Source organism: Podarcis cretensis (genome assembly GCF_951804945.1).
Source record: "Podarcis cretensis genome assembly, chromosome: 1".
Lineage (NCBI taxonomy): Eukaryota > Metazoa > Chordata > Lepidosauria > Squamata > Lacertidae > Podarcis > Podarcis cretensis.
Genome location: NC_137170.1, coordinates 120,295,529 through 120,313,304, shown reverse-complemented (window position 1 = coordinate 120,313,304; position 17,776 = coordinate 120,295,529). Strand labels below are relative to the sequence as shown.

At 42.2% G+C, this 17,776-nt stretch overlaps 1 protein-coding gene across 2 annotated transcripts in view; it reads left to right on the top strand.

Moving 5' to 3' along the window:
• ITGA6 (integrin subunit alpha 6) overlaps positions 1 to 12,331 on the top strand; it is a 65,854-nt gene extending 53,523 nt beyond the window's left edge. The window contains exons 23-26 of one of the 2 annotated variants that reach the window (XM_079976736.1): positions 25 to 120; positions 1,773 to 1,898; positions 3,893 to 4,022; positions 8,318 to 8,506. In XM_079976736.1, coding sequence (XP_079832862.1) covers positions 25 to 120; positions 1,773 to 1,898; positions 3,893 to 4,000 — 330 coding nt within the window. In that variant the 3' untranslated portion in view covers positions 4,001 to 4,022; positions 8,318 to 8,506. Of the gene's footprint in view, positions 1 to 24; positions 121 to 1,772; positions 1,899 to 3,892; positions 4,023 to 8,317 lie in introns of both variants that reach the window. The other variant, XM_079976735.1, reaches the window with a different exon arrangement.
• Positions 12,332 to 17,776: the final 5,445 nt, after the last annotated feature.

Below are 17,776 nucleotides of genomic sequence, written 5' to 3'. Positions count from 1 at the left end.
TTCTTTCCTACCCCACTTTACCAGGAATACTCTAAAATGAGCTACCTAGACATTGTCCTTAGAGCAACCATCAGCATCGCTGCGGCAGATAACATTAAGCTGGCAAACGAAGCTACTGATGTGAGTCTGTAACATTTCTTTTGACGATGGAGGCTGTATGTTTTCGTAGGCAGGGAGGGAACTGTTCCTTCGGGCACGAGGCACACAGCATGTTCAACAGGGAATATACTTCAGTAAGGAATCCTCTTTCAGCCATATTCCCTTCCGGCTCATTTCCCAGGGGCCACATATGTGTGGTGGGTGGGGCCAGGGCAAAAGTGGATGGAACCACAACTGTAAATCTCAGCTTTTTACAGTGGGCTGATTTCCGCACACACGCCTGCATTGCAGGGAATTGGACCATCTGACCATCTGGGTCCCTTCTAACTCTACAATTCAGTGAGTCTGCAACTCAGCCCAGGCAAGCAGGAAGCACTGTTGGTAGTGCAAGGATACAATCCAGCCTGGCAAAAACACCTGAGGAGGCTGCATGGCAGGGGGAGTGAGAAGGGTGTAGCCTGGAGCGAGGGGGTGTGGATGCGGAGAGCCAGATAGAGCTGCTTTTCAGGGCTGTATTTGCCCCCACCCCACTGAACCTAAGATTTCCCACTTTGCTGTAGACCAGGGTTTCCCAAACTCAGGTCTCCAGCCGTTGTGTGGACTACAACTTCCATCACCCCTAGCTAGCAGGACCCAGTGGCCAGGGATGTTGGGAACTGTAGTCCCAAAACAGCTGGAGACCCAAGTTTGGGAAACCTTATTGCAGACGATACTGAGCTAGACAGCCCGATGGACCTGCTTGGGTATAAGATATCCTTCCTACGTTCCTACTTTTGTTGTTGTTTAGTCGTTTAGTCGTGTCCGACTCTTCGTGACCCCATGGACCAGAGCACGCCAGGCACTCCTGTCTTCCACTGCCTCCCGCAGTTTGGTCAAACTCATGCTGGTAGCTTCGAGAACACTATCCAACCATCTTGTCCTCTGTGGTCTCCTTCTCCTTGTGCCCTCCATCTTTCCCAACATCAGGGTCTTTTCCAGGGAGTCTTCTCTTCTCATCAGGTGGCCAAAGTATTGGAGCCTCAGCTTCAGGATCTGTCCTTCCTGTGAGCACTCAGGGCTGATTTCCTTCAGAATGGATAGGTTTGATCTTCTTGCAGTCCATGGGACTCTCAAGAGTCTCCTCCAGCACCATAATTCAAAGTCCTACTTTTAGTTGCTACTAATAAACCATCTGGGGACGCAGGTGGCGCTGTGGGTTAAAGCCTCAGCGCCTAGGACTTGCCGATCGAAAGGTCGGCGGTTCGAATCCCTGCGGCGGGGTGCGCTCCCGCTGCTCGGTCCCAGCGCCTGCCAACCTAGCAGTTCGAAAGCACCTCCGGGTGCAAGTAGATAAATAGGGACCGCTTACCAGCGGGAAGGTAAACGGCGTTTCCGTGTGCGGCTCTGGCTCGCCAGAGCAGCGATGTCACGCTGGCCACGTGACCCGGAAGTGTCTCCGGACAGCACTGGCCCCTGGCCTCTTAAGTGAGATGGGCGCACAACCCTAGAGTCTGCCAAGACTGGCCCGTACGGGCAGGGGTACCTTTACCTTTACCTTTAATAAACCATCTGAAAAACGGTTTAACAGTGTCCACTATGATTCCATTGCTCAAAAGGATGCAGATTTTTAAAGTTCAGCACATTGTGCCCAGCTATCTTCTCCACTGACATCTATGTATTTTCCCGATCTGTAGGTGCGGGTGACAGTCTTCCCTGCAAAGACGGTAGCTCTGTATAAAGGGGTCCCTTGGTGGATCATCTTAGTAGCTATTCTTGCAGGCTTGTTAATGCTTGCTCTGTTGGTATTCTTGCTATGGAAGGTGAGTTGTTTTACTAATATGCTATTTTAATATGTGTTTCACAGATCATGGGGTGGTTGTTTTTTTACAGATGGAAAGATACCACCATCCACTTTGTATAGGGAAATGTCTTTCCTTTGGTTGAGATGTTAAGTGAAACAACTTGCCTAAACAAGCAAGTAGTAGGAGGTAAAAAACCAGCTTTGATGTTATAATTATTTGTGCTGAAAAATACCTGGTGATAATTTTAAACTCATGTGCATTTTGTTTTTTTGTAGGATAGCATTTATCTTCATAAGATGCCAAAATAGTATTTATAACATGAAAATTAATTTTGAGACTTGTTATTAAATGGGGAAGCAATTCCTAATTTTAAAATAAATATGCATAGACATGACTCAGTCTTGTTAGGATTGAACGTTGGCACTGAGGCTATTTTTTTGAACAAAGGACAGAATTCTGAATTAACCAAGATCATAAAGGAGACCACGTGTAATGCTAAGCCAAACCATAGCTTAGCACGACCAATCACATGTCCAGATTCCTGGAAAGAATATCATGACAGCCGTATTCCTTTAATACTGCTCCTTCTGCACTGCTGTGAGATAAGCTATGGTTTGGCTTAGTGTTACATCTAAATCAGACCCGCGGTTTATCTCCCCCAGCCCACAAGCAGCAAGCCATAGAATAAACCTTGACTGCTGTACATGGTTTATCTGCAGCATGATAAATCTTGAGTCTAGATTTCGATGCAACCAAGCCACGCCATAGCTTATTTCACCACAGCATAGTAGAAACAGAACTGGAGGAAGAACAAAGCAGCCGCAATCTTCTTCCCAAGAAACCCACAAATTTTCCTCATTCGTGCCAAGCTATGATTTGGTTTAGCTTTTTTCTGTATGAACTGGGCCAGTCTCTTTCATGATCTCGGTTCACTTCAGAATCCTGTCCTTTGTAGTTATGTAAAAATACCCTAGCGTTATGTGTGAACCAGGTCACCATCTTGAGATGTTTTTCACATATCTACATGTAAACACGCTCTGTGTGTGTATGTGTACATGAATGTGCTGCCCCTTGCAGCAAAGGATAATTGATAAGGATTTCAGCTCGCTACCTAATGGACCCAATCATTCTCCGTGCGAAGCATTGTTGCCCAGATATATGGGGATTCCCATAGGACTCAATATGCCACCCTTTCCACTACCTCAGTGTGCAGGACGATGCCGTGTGCCAAAAACCTTACAGGAAATGGAAGGTTCATGAACACCTCCCACAGTTCTTCCTCTCAGTGCTGTTCAGATTAGTTGAGGTCAAGGTGTTGAGTTGCCCACACAAAAAATGGGACACAGAAATTCCATCAGAAACCTTTTTATACATAGGCAAAAAAGGGGGGGTCTTCATAGTCACTCCCTCTTTAAAACACCTGTTTGCTTTCTCAGAAAAGTGAGAACAAAATAAAAAAATTCCTTCCAGTAGCACCTTAAAGACCAACTAAGTTAGTTCTTGGTATGAGCTTTCATGTGCATGCACACTTCTTCAGAAGTGTGTATCTGAAGAAGTGTGCATGCACACGAAAGCTCATACCAAGAACTAACTTAGTTGGTCGTTAAGGTGCTACTGAAAGGAATTTTTTTATTTTGTTCTGACTATGGCAGACCAACACGGCTACCTATCTGTATCAGAAAAGTGAATCAGGTTTTGTTTTTTGCTAGAGAAAACAAACATTATGTGATTTCAACAGTGCCAGCCTCATGCACGGAGCATTTATATCCGGTTCCCCGTATTTTTTAAAATTAATGTTTGCCAGCCTGCTGATAATGTATAATGTATATAACTGAAGGGTGAAAACAGCAAGTGACAAAGCCAGCGATGGAAAACCAAGTCAGCTTCAAAGGTTATTGTGACATAATTGGACGGATATTTTAACATGCACATACATCTGGTTCACCTTTTTTTTTTCTGTTGGCTTTTCACATTAGTCCGTACCATTGACTAAATGCCTTGCTTCCTTATAGTGTGGTTTCTTCAAGAGAGATAAGAAAGATCATTATGATGCCAAATATCACAAGGCTGAAATCCATGCTCAGCCATCTGATAAAGAGAGGCTTACTTCTGATGCATAGTATTGATCTACTTCTGTAATTGGTAATTGATCAGGTTTTTTTTTGAATTTGTTAGCTGCTGTGGGACATGCTTTTTGGTTGTGGTGGCTAATGACTGGAAGCTTGCTGCATCTGTTTCCATTAATTGCTGCGTTTTCAAAATATCAATTTGCGCTTGCTTATGTCGTTTATAACTGTCTCTCCCTCTCTCAATGCACGAAGACGCAAATCCTTTCGTCAATTATTTTTAACAGCTGTTTACTTGTGCGTTCTTCCTTGAAATTCTGAAGGCTTTCCGCCTAAGGATGGCAATCCAGCTTCTCAACATGTAGGCTCATGATCCAGGTGACAGATTGTGCCCATGGAGCTATGTTATTCTGCTATGGAAAAAAAGGAAATGTTCTAAGGAGTCCCCGGGCTCCGTTCTTCATTGAGAAGATGGGTTCTATCAGGAGCAAACTAGACATGATGTTAAAGGCATCTGCACACTTCAATATGCAGATTGTAAAAAAATGGAAATAGCATCATCTGGAAAGAAGAGGGGATGATAGACAGATAATTTATTACGGTCAAAGACCAGCTCGCATAGCACAGTAAAAACAGTGTTCATAAAGATAAAATATTCAGTCAGAGCAGATTGCAGCAATAGCTCATGAGTTAAAACTGAGATATATACATACACCCATACAACTGAGATTTGGGCTACCATAAAAATTGACCCTGAGGCACCCAAAAGGACGACTTCAGCATTTCCCTAGTAAGCTATTTTATTCTAGAGGATGATCTGTGCCTACAAATCTGGGTGCAGAATCTAGCTACCAGCCAGGTCGTCTTGTGATCTTTGCCTAAGAGGAGAGAATTAAGTTTAGACTTGTCTGAAAGATTGTTGAACCTCTTCAGCAAAGGATCAGTGGTGCCTCTACGAATCTCAACATAAAAAGGACACCTAAAAAAATATGTTCGGGGCTTCCTATTTCCCATAATGGAGAGGGGATGATAATTGTCAGGATCCCTCCATTCTCCGAAGTTGCTGTTCGCCTTGGGAGGAAATCCCTTGCTGTGATTCCTGCACCCACCCTGGCCAAAGCAAATGCGAGCTCCAGAAGAGGGATTTTCCGCAGCAAAGGAGGAATTGGTTAAATTACCCCTCCCCACATGCTGCAGTCCCAATAATGATCAGTCCTAGCCCTTTGGCTGATGCTATATATAATTTTTAATACCTTCACATTAAACTAAATGCAAAAGTTGAATGTTCTATATAGTTTGGCCCAGTGGCAAGCTTTCCCAAAGGCCACCTTGCCCAACCACAATGGATCTTTCTCTGCAATATGCAATAGAGGATTGGATGTGTCCTAGACTGAACTCTGGATCCACATGGACCTATGAGGATTTGACCTCCTGCCCCATGTTAATGCGTGTGGATCCTAGGACACGTCTGAGAATCCTCTGCAAGGTGCTGGGATTCTGTAGCTGCCTTAGAGGTAAACTGCTGTGGGAAGGGAAATTGTGGAGCCAAGCTGCCATTCATTGGCAAACAACGAGGAGCTAGGTAACTCCAGCTCGCTCACCTAGATATAGGAGCATTTTCAGATGTGAGGCTTGGACAGCCTTGGAACCTCCTGTGCTGTTTTGTTCGAATGTGAGTTGATAGCATGAGAGAGAAAGCATGAGAGACCTGAATAGAAATGAGCACCCATCCCAACTTTAGCTTAATGAAACTATTAGAGGTGGTTCGTTTAAACCTGCCTGTGGGTTCTTTCAACATTAAAAACAATCACCACTATGGCATTAGCATTTTAAGGTTTTACTTCCCCAATCCATCACATAGTTAAAGCTGCAATCCTGGACCCATTTACCTGGGAGAATGCTCTGCTGAACTGAGTGGGACTTTAATCTGAGTAGACATGTATATGATTGTGGTGTGTGTGTGTGTGTGCGCGCGTGCGTGTGTGCATCTGGACTGTGGGCTGTGATTGCAGTCCACAACAATTAAATCAATGTGAGATTTGACATAGGCTTCAATATAGCATGAGCCATACCATATATAGATTGTAGGATTCTACATATGTTTTGCTCCTGTGCTCAGAAGTTCAATAGCTTTATTAACCACTAATGCATGCCGAAAGCCTTTATTGCTGTTACTGCTTTTTATCGTAAAGGGCTGTTCTCAATTTGTCAATTTCTGTGGGAAGTTTATGGTAAATTTTGAACTTCTGTTTTCTATCCTTAAATATGCATTTCTCCTCTGAAGCTTGCCTTCTGCATGATGCCGTGTGCTGCTGCAAAACCTGAAGTCATATTTAAATAAATATTGTATTCTGCTTGCTGGATTGCCAGGACAACCACTTTGATCTTTAATGAGCTGAAATGAGTCATTTGTCAGACAAAACGAGCATTTATCTTAGGTTCTGAGACTGTTGAACAGTCTCAAGACCCAGGCACTGAGGTGAGGGGCGGATTCAGAGGCCTATGAGCTTCTAATCTGGTGCCCATTTGCCATGAGTGAAAAACCGGAGGCAAGATAATGCCTGCGGATGTTTGTGCTAATTCCCTGTATCCATAGGTGGTCTTCAGATCTCGTGAGATTTGCAAAAACCAATCAGAAGCACCATTAAGCAGAACATTCAACATGTCAGCCCCAGCCAAGCTCAGCTTGAGAGACTAGAGGAAAAGGCCTGCGTGGCATGCACTTTCAAGACCTACAGGTCCCAAAGTTCCTGCAGGCATTTCTCCTACGTAGGCGTAGGCGAGAGGAACCAGCAGGGCCTGTCATTAGAAAAACGGGACATCTCAAGGACATTGAGATCCCAGGGAAACTGGTGATGAGATTAACAGGCCCATGGAAGTAAACGAGTTAGGCTTCTGGCCTCCAGAGTGCATGCCCTGTTTCCCCGAAAATAAGACGGTGTCTTATATTAATTTTTGCTCCCAAAGATGCGCTAGGTCTTTTTTTTTAAGGGGATGTCATATTTTTCTATGAAGAAGAATACAGTACACTTTATTGTTGAACAAAAAAAGAGGAAATTTATTACCTGTATAAGGTACAACGCCTTATACAGCTTCGGGGGCCTTATATTCCGGGGTGGCCTTATTATCGGGGAGGCCTTATATTACAGCGAGAGGCAAAACTAGAAGTAGGTCTTATTTTTGGGCGATGTCTTACTTTCGAGGAAACAGGGTAGAATAAGCAAGGCTACCCCCCCCTCCCCGCAGGGATGGAGAACAGTGCCTACAGGGCATTGCTCTCGTGTATTATTAATTATTTGTCTCTTGTGTATTATCAACACATGCCCTACTGTCGTGTCTGGCAGCTGCAAGTAGAAATCGGGCAGCTGGGGGTGAGAGTCAGCATTCATACCAAGCTAGGAGGGAAGGCACTGGGAAATAGCAAGACTGAACAGCCTCACTCTTCCACCAAGTAGGATGTAGCTTTGAGGCAGTCAAGTGGTGAGAGGGGTGCTTTCCACTTCTGGTTGTCCCCAGCCTTCTGTGAAGTGAGAAGGCTGATCCCTTCTCTCCCTTCCAAAGTTCTTTAGAAAAGTGGGGAGCCTTGCACAAGAGAAGTTTTCACTGCTGGATGCCTTTCGACCTGGTCTTCATCCCCTTACTTCATCCCTTGTGAATCCTCAGTTTGTCCTAGAGCAGGCATAGGCAAACTCAGCCCTCCAGATGTTTTGGGACTACAACTCCCATCATCCCTAGCTGACAGGACCAGTGGTCATGGATGATGGGAGTTGTAGTCCCAAAACATCTGGAGGGCCGAGTTTGCCTATGCCTGTGCTAGAGAATTGGGTTTTTGTTTTTTTGGAGGGGGGGGGAAGAGTTAGGTTTCTGCCTTTCTATCCAAACTGGCACAAAGTGAGATGCCATTCCCGATTCTGCCCACCTCACCCCCAAGTTCTGATATGCAGAACTTGAAATCAATATTTTGCTCTGTTTGTCACTTAAGAAATTCCTCACCACCACCAGAGACCATATTTGTGAGACCTTGGCTCTACAGGGAACTGTTTTCATAGTTTAGTAATATAGGATTATTAATCCAGAATCCACAAACTCAACTTTTATATTGACAACATACAGAGTATAGCTATGTTGGCTCAACTTTTTTCTTTTTTTTTAAAAAAAGTATTATTTTTATAAGGTAGATTTGAGATTAATGGAAGTGATTTCTATTTACCTGCTTGGATTGCGCTCTTTGCCGACTCCTGCTGCTGCTGCTGCTGTATTTGGGGTGCTGCATTTTGCCTGTTCTCTTTAAAGGAAGGCTTGTCTGTGTTCTGCCAGCGCAAGGACGTAACCGCACATCTAACTCATATCTTGGATTTCCTTCCCCTATAGTGTGGGTTCTTCCAGCGTTCCAGGTACGATGACAGCGTCCCACGCTACCACGCTGTAAGAATTCGGAAAGAGGAGAGGCAGATCAAAGAAGGAAAAACTAAAGAGAATTATGCAAAAAAACAGTGGATCACGAAATGGGATGAAAACGAAAGTTATTCCTAGGGATCACCCCTGAACTGAAGGCTCATTTTTTTTTAAAAAAAGTGTATTTGATTCACATGATGGAAGGATGGAAGTCCTATGTAGAGAAACAGCTGCCTTAAAAAAAATATAGTTACTTCTATACGAAAGCAATTTTTTGTTTTACAGACCTAACTTTGAAGACTGCTTAAACCAATCTACATGCCTTATCTAAAATGTCCAATGTTCAAAAGCCATTTCAGTTTTAATCGAAATTATCAGGCAGGAAAGGAAGAGGGGAGAGAGTCTGTAGAGGGAAAATAATCTCAGGCTGCTCTGTCTCTGGAATGGTTGAGCCAATTGTGTAGGAGAGGCGATTGTCCAAGAACTAAATAGAGATAAAGTAACCTGAGATATGTGGCTTATTAGAACTCTCCTGCGAGAATTTGAAGTTTGCATTAGTTCGAACTGCATGTTCGGTCCTGTCTCAACCTGGCTAGCCTTCTTGCCCTGTTTTCTGGCATACCTGAGCAGCTAACCTATGAAAGATACTATGATCATTTCCCTAAACATGGGTGCTCTTTAACATTTCAGTTCATTGGTCTTTTGTTATTTAAATCTGTGTCTTGGTGGGGGGGGGATATCGCCTTGCATGGAACGCAACGTCACTTTTTTTGTGAGGAGAGTCCAGCCACACAACACTACACAGACACATATACGGTATAAGACTTGAGTGTGACAAATTGGCATTTCCTACCTCTCCCATTTGTGGTTGCAACTTCCCAGTGGTAGCAAGCCAACCATTAACTTTGGAACATGCTTTATATTTCCTGGTTTTTAGGGGCACCCCAGCCCCCCCCCCAAAAAAAACCCTGGAAGATACTCTCCCTTACTCTCATGCATATGGAAGCTGGTTGTAAGTATTCACTTGTGAGAGACACTCTGCAAATGGTCGCAAGTTTATTCCTTCCCATTTCTAGGATTAAGCCATGGCACTGAAAATAGGTTGTAAACTTTGAAGGGAGTCTGCTAAAATCAAACCTTTCACTTTGCCCATGTAAGTAAAGTAACGGGTTCTTTCATTTTGGGGGGAATGTATGGCTTGGATTTTGAAAGGCTTTTTTTGCTTTCGTTTTGTAAAAAAAAAAAAAACCCCGCATGCAACAGAAGCAAACGTTTCCCGACATTTTGTCAAGCTTTCGTACATTTGGTTGGTTGTTGGGTTTATTTGTTTTTTGTTTCTGCCAATACATGTGTATGTGTTCTTGTAAAAAAAAAGAAGTATGCATTCAAGAACCGATGCAAATTGGTGTGGCTAAAATTCTAAAGGAGAGGTGAAGATTACCTTTGTCTGGAAGTCATATTCATGCAAAAGCCATTCCTTCTGTCTATGAATATATGGAGAATAGGGGATGTTTCTCAGTAGTGAGAGCATGGCGCTTTGCATGTGTTTAAATAGGGTTGCCATATTGCCCAAAGCTGGTTTTTTTTAGCATTTTTTTTTTTTTAAGCCCTACCTGCCATATGTCCAGGTTGTTCCCCGATTCATTTTGCCACTTAAGGAAAAATCCACTCTGACTCCATTTTGCAACCCAATTCCCACGTGTCCACAGAAAACCCGGACATATGGTAGCCCTAATTTAAAGGCACTCCTTCCTTTAACTACTGTACTGATCCTACTGTGGCAAAGTGAGGGGAGTTTTAAAATTACTGCCCTGCCACCTGAAAAATCACCACCCACCAACATGCATAGCGGCATTGACATGTGTACGTCAGGTAATTTTGAAATCTCCAAGAGTGCAGTCGTATACATGTCTACTCAGGAGCAGGTCTTGTTGAGTTCCATGGGTCTTACTCCTAAATAAGCATCTATACAATTGCGCCCTAAATCTGCTAATTCCTTGTCCTAACTCTTGTGTGCAGCCATGGTAGCCAGCATTATCTTAAAATGTGCAATAGGCCATCTTTCAATCATGCTTTTTAAAGATCAGTTTGTGTGCTCTTGTTGCTCACACCAAATATACACAGGTTTGTTTTTCAAAGCTTGAATATTGGTTGTACTTTTTGTATATACTGTAAGTCATTCCTATATATTTATTTTTACCATAAATCTTTGTCTTTGACTAACTGTTAAGCCAAAGATTTTCTTTTTTTAATGAACTTTAAATATAGTGAGCAATAGTGTGTAAGAGTTCAGGGTTTAAGACTGAACATTTTCCACCAGATGTGCCAATTCTTAAACCTTTGGATACCAACGACTAAAACATTCTTGTAAAATTCTTCTTTATACATATTTCTGATTGTGTAATAGAGGAAGTATTGTATCTTCAGAATAATTTGTGCACTAATGCATACCTGAGATGTTTTATCTATAGAAGTTTTATATGACTAACTTATGTGGCAAGTGTTCCATGGGTGGGTGGGGGACGAGGGGGGAGGTTTTCTAGCTTTGTATTTGCAACAAGATCAACTACTGCAAATGTTATCGCACTTGAAACAAAGGATAAGCTACGAATAAATTTAACTATGGATCTTCACCGGTCCAATTTAAGACTACTGACTAAATGTCCTAAATACCTAAATTTTGATTTTAAGAATAGTTCCATACAGTTTGATACTTGTGATTGTAACCAAGGTATTTGCTGTGTTTTTTTAAGCTACATCTCTATATATTAAAAAAAGCCCTCATTGGTACTGATTAAGCAAGGATCATAAGTGTGCTGTAACATTTACTATATGTGAAATATCAACAGAAGCTTTAGTATGTGCAGATAGTTTGAGATTGGGTGAAAACTATGCAAACTTTTAAATATCTATCTTCAGGAACCAGACTCTATATGCCTTACAGTTACACTACAAAAATAAATAAATAAAAATAAATTACTAGCTGATGGTGATTATTGTCCTTTCCAAGGCTGTCAAGTTCAACTTCTTTCATTCCACCTTTTTCTGGGATCACTCAGTTAGTAGAGCACGAGACCCTTAAATCTCTAGAGTCGTGGAGACCCATGTTGGGCAAAAAATTCCAGTGTGGTGTAGTGGTTAAGAGCGGTAGACTCGTAATCTGGTGAACCGGGTTCGCATCTCCGCTCCTCCACATGCAGCTGCTGGGTGACCTTGGGCCAGTCACACTTCTTTGAAGTCTCAGCCCCACTCACCTCACAGAGTGTTTGTTGTGGGGGAGGAAGGGAAAGGAAAGGAGATTGTTAGCCGCTTTGAGACTCCTTCGGGTAGTGATAAAGCGGGATATCAAATCCAAACTCTTCTTCCTGCACTGTTGTAGGGAATTGGGCAAAATGGCCCTTATGGTCTATTTTCCAACTCAAGGCTTAATAGAATCATAATCTTCGGACCAACCAAAAAAAGAGAAAAAAACTCTGACCACGCAGTTTATATAAAAAAAGTATTAATTTCCCCCCCCCAAAAAAGCCTTTTTTAAAAATTAAATATTTAAACTTATTATTGCCAAACCTCATTTACCAACTCCGCTGCCTCGCAACGTATTCCACCAAATACTGCTGCTTTGTCTCAGCTAAACAGGGTCTCTTACAAGAGCCTCATAGCAGCACTTCTTAAATCATTATCGTTCAGGATCCCACAGCTATGGGCTTTGAAACTTGAAAAGGCAGAACTTTAAAACACTACTGCATCTCCTCATTAAAAAAACATACAATTGTAATTCTGGTTCCTTGTCAAAAAAAGGGGGTTGCAAATCCATAGCCACTGCTAAATTAGGGCTGGTCTTTATAATAAAGTGTCATCTCAAGTCACGTCACTGGTATATATATTCATTTTATACATTGACTGTCGCTAACATCTAATGTTAAATCACGGCTAAAAATCACCTGTGGATATTTGTATAAAAAGTGTGAAATAAATTTTGTATGAAAAGCTCTTTCTGTGATGGTGTATTGTGTACAACTTATACATTTTTTATTTCTGCAAACATGTAACCCATATTAAGTCTGGTTAGGGCCACTCCATACTGTATACAGCAGAAAACACAAAATCAAAACAGCTAAATTAAAAACAAACAAGCTTGAGATTCAAATTATAAAATGCTTGGTATAGCAAAAGATATGCTGTTCTCTAACCAGGGTATTTATGACTGTAGAGGCAAATCAAGAAAACCTATTAGTTTCAGACTCAGATTTAAACCACTAAAACAATCTAAAGGTAATTCCTCCAATGGAGGATGAGATTCAGGAATCCTTAGTATACTATAGAAAACTATACCTTTCCTGTATTAAATATAATTCAATTTATAGATTATATAATTTAGGTTGCAATCCTGTTCACACTTACTTAGGAGTAGGTCCCATTGAACATACTTGCTCTTGAGTAACAATGAACAGGATTTTCACTGTCAGCAATTCTTAACAAAACATACAGAATTGTCACAAAAAAGGAGGTTGGACGCATGAGTTACTATGTTATACAACGTGCTATACAATCAAAATAGAATAAGGGGCCAGGCCAAGACAATTACACCAACAAATTTTCTAAAGTGTTTAAAGTACAGTTTATTCCCAGATTAACTTTTATAATTTTCATACTGTATAGAAAGGCAGACATTTCCAGTTTGCTCAGGGAAATATCACAAATTATACTATGACCCTGGAAAAAAGTGCAGATGCGCAGTGCTGAATATGGACCACAAAATTCTACCCTCAGTATTAGCAGAACGATTAAAACCATGGACTTTTTTACGCACAAAGATCAGTTAAATGTTTAAAACAACCATCAGGTGAGAGAAAAATGAGGGAAATTGGTGTTGTTTCTTGGGCTGATTGACAGTAGGCTGTTGATGCAGAAAAGGCTTTTAATACACTAGAGAGGCATTTTTATGAGGGAAGCTTTTGAGGGAACACTACATGGGACCAGTTCTGAGAGCCTGGGTAGATAAGGCCACTTTGCTTAGGATTCTGAAAAATGCTAAATTTCACAACTCAGGGGAGGGGAGGGAGGTAAGGTCAGGTTATTGCCCATTTTCTCATTGGAAGGAAGCCCTAGCCAATTTAGCCTCAGCCTAAATAATGCAATGGATGAACATTGCCAAAAAATTGTGTGAAATCAAACACTTTGGGAAAAGATAGAATGAATAATTCAGGGAATAAAGGTAAAGGGACCCCTGACCATTAGGTCCAGTCGTGACCGACTCTGGGGTTGTAGCGCTCATCTCGCTTTATTGGCTGAGGGATCCAGCGTACAGCTTCTGGGTCATGTGGCCAGCATGACTAAGCCACTTCTGGTGAACCAGAGCACTGCATGGAAACGCTGTTTACCTTCCCGCCGGAGCATTTATCTACTTGCACTGGCATGCTTTCGAACTGCTAGGTTGGCAGGAGCAGGGACCGAACAACGGGGGCTCACCCCGTCACGGGGATTCGAACCGCCGACCATCTGATCAGCAAGTCCTAGGCTCTGTGGTTTAACTCACAGTGCCACCCGCGTCCCAATTCAGGGAATACTTTGTGACTATTTTACCAGAATCAACAAGCTTGATTATTAAATATTTTCAGGAATGCAGCAAATGAGGACAATAAGGGGTTGGAGGGCAGGAACAAAGCTTTGCAAAAAATACTTGAGTTTTTTGGGAAATTGTTGCTGGCGTCGGAGGGGGGAGCCTGGTATTTGATGGTCATGTCAGAATTGACACAAATTTAAAAGCACAAGCAAGTCATGGGGCTCTGAAGAACACCTTGGGATTTAAAAAAAAAAACCCATGTATTTTGGAATTATAAATATCCTCAGGAACATGCCTGACTGGAAACCCTGCCAGTGTTGGCTGATTATTTCCAAAAGCCCTTGTTTATACTTACGATCTATTCATTTATAATTTGCAGGGATTTCCTGTATTTAGAACTCGGTCATTTCAATTCAATTTTTAAACATTGCTTTTGTATGTTCCTTTGTACATTTCTGTTTTCTTACAAGTAAAATATTTTTTAAAGTCCTGCTTAAAAAAAAAAAAGGAACCTCCTTACACAGATTCAATGGAACATTATTATTTTTTTTTGTAAAGACAGGCATGGCTAGGCTGTTAGACACACTGCTATTAAGGGCCCCTCATTTTCAAAGAATTGTGTTTAGGATTACGAAACTTAATCCTATACATGTACATGTGAAAAAGGATTGTAGTTTCACTAATGACAGATCAGGTCCCATGTTGTCATTATACCATTGCATTTGGGAGTTCCAGCCGGTTACGCAGCTATGCATAATATACTTATTAAATTAGCATGAATAAAAAAACAAACATATTTTACATGACCACAATATAGGAAGTGATTCTCTGTCATGCTGATTCCACATTTGACAGTTCAGGCAGGTCTCATCAGCAACCAATAAATGGAAGAGGTGTTTGAGAATTAGCAGCCACTACCAAAGGGAGGAACCAACACACAGATTACATGAAAATGGTAGTTATGCAGTAAGTTGTGGGTCTACTGCACTGCAGAAAATGAAGGCCTTTTCACAGAATGTGTATGTATTGGCTATGTAGTACTCAGTGTAGTGGATGGGGGGAAAGTACTCAGTAAAACATGCATTATGTTTCCTAATAACTAAGATACTGACCAGGTTGGGAAAGTAATCAAAAAAGCAGACTTCAATGGAATAAACCATCCTGAAAGAATAGTCTCTACTACTCAAAATTAATCTTGCAATACAATCCTACTCTGCTGAGAAGCGATGTCTAGTGAGAAGTAAATCCAACTGGACTTGCTCTCCGATGTGTATAGGGATTCATCTTTAATAATATGCTATAGATTCCAATTCGAACCGTTGCAACAGGGTGAGCTCCCGTTGCTCTGTCCCAGCTTCTGACAACCTAGCAGTTCACACTTCAAAACGACCTTGACAGATTAGAGAACTGGGCCAAAACAAACAAGATGAATTTTAATAGGGAGAAATGTAAAGTATTGCACTTGGGCAAAAAAAATGAGAGGCACAAATACAAGATGGGTGACACCTGGCTTGAGAGCAGTACATGTGAAAAGGATCTAGGAGTCTTGGTTGACCACAAACTTGACATGAGCCAACAGTGTGACGCGGCAGCTAAAAAAGCCAATGCAATTCTGGGCTGCATCAATAGGATTATTGCATCTAGATCAAGGGAAGTAATAGTGCCACTGTATTCTGCTCTGGTCAGACCTCACCTGGAGTACTGTGTCCAGTTCTGGGCACCACAGTTCAAGAAGGACACTGACAAACTGGAACATGTCCAGAGGAGGGCAACCAAAATGGTCAAAGGCCTGGAAACGATGCCTTATGAAGAACGGCTAAGGGAGCTGGGCATGTTTAGCCTGGAGAAGAGGAGGTTGAGGGGTGATATGATAGCCATGTTCAAATATATAAAAGGATGTCACATAGAGGAGGGAGAAAGGTTGTTTTCTGCTGCTCCAGAGAAGCGGACACAGAGCAATGGTTCCAAACTACAAGAAAAAAGATTCCACCTAAACATTAGGAAGAACTTCCTGACACTAAGAGCTGTTCGACAGTGGAATTTGCTGCCAAGGAGTGTGGTGGAGTCTCCTTCTTTGGAGGTCTTTAAGCAGAGGCTTGACAACCATATGTCAGGAGTGCTCTGATGGTGTTTCCTGCTTGGCAGGGGGTTGGACTTGATGGCCCTTGTGATCTCTTCCAACTCTATGATTCTATGATTCTATGAAAGCATGCCAGTGCAAGTAGATAAATAGGTACTGCTGCAGCCGGAAGGTAAACAGTGTTTCTGTGCGCTCTGGTTTCTGCCACGGTGTCCCGTTGTGCCAGAAGCAGTTTAGTCATGCTGGCCACATGACCCGGAAAGCTGTCTGTGGACAAACGCCGGCTCCCTTGGCCTGAAAGTGAGATGAGCGCCACAACCCCATAGTCGCCTTTGACTGGACTTGACCTTTTTTACCTTATAGATTCCAATCCTGTCTGCCAGAACCGATTGCTCTAATTAGTGTAGTCAAATCCAAAAGACAAGGCTCCCACAACTGTAAGAGTTAGTGTAAAAAGGGCAGTACAGTGGTGCCCCGCAAGACGAATGCCTCGCAAGACGAAAAACCCGCTAGACGAAAGGGTTTTCCGTTTTGGAGGCGCTTTGCAAAACGAATTTCCCTATGGGCTTGCTTTGCAAGACGAAAATGTCTTGCGAGTTCCTGTGGTTTTTTCCCCCTCCCCCCCTTTTTCTAAGCCGCTAAGCCGCTTATCTGCTTATCCGCTAAGCTGATAAGCCGCTAAAAGCCGCTAAGCCGCTAATAGCACTAATCCGCTAAGCCGTCAATGGGCTTGCTTCGCAAGACGAAAAAACCGCTAGACGAAGAGAATCGCGGAACGGATTCTTTTCGTCTTGCGAGGCACCACTGTATCTTCTATATTTTCTTTTGCATTGCCTTTTATGTAACTGATAAAAATTCATTAGCACTGTTCTGTTTTGCATCTGCTCACCCTGCTCCTAACAGTCCTCACCAAGTTCTCTTTTTAATCATAATCATGTTTCTGCAGCACTCAATGAATTCAGTGGGCCTTACTCTGTAGTAAGTAGACACATAAATACGCCCTTATGTAGGCCCACCTTGAGCAGAACCTTCCAGAGCAGCAGCCAAAAGCTGTTTCCATGTGGGAACTGGGTGCGTGAGAGTCTATTTATGATGCTTTCCCCCACCCCCACGACTGACACATCTTTAAATAGCTGCAGGCCAACAAATGGGAAAGTTAAAACTTTTTTTAAAAAAAATAAATGCAGTGGTGAGAAAAACCTTATTCTTGATTTTTAGCAGACAAAAAAGGGTGCGGGAATTTCTGTTCTCCCCTTACAGTGCGTAACAACATAATCTTATGCATGTTTATTTGGATGTCCTACTATATTGTTCAGTGGGGTATGTTCCCAGGTGCGTTCAGGATTGCAGCCAAAGTCACTCAAGACTGTACTCCTGTGCACTTAAGAATCATAGAATTGTATTGTGTACATTGCAAAAAAAAGAGGGGGATTGTTATTGTAGTTAACCACACATTAATCAAATATGGTATTTATAAAAACTGAGAGTATCTTTTTTCCTGTTTTGTTTCCCATATGGGTTTTATTTCTTGTTCCCCCCCCCTCATTTTTGTCTTATCTTACTCTGTGCATTTGCAATTTTGTACTTTTTTATTTTTCAATAAAGAATTAGAAAGAGAGAGAGAATAATAGAATTGTAGAGTTGGCCTTACTTGGGAGCACATCCTACTTCTGATCTCCGTTGTGAGGTGCGTTAAAGCTAACCCAATTCTCGCTGCCATCCCTACCAGAGTCGTATCCCTGAATGGCTGGGCCAGAGTCTGGGGCAACCCAGTCTGATGGGCGGGGTCTAA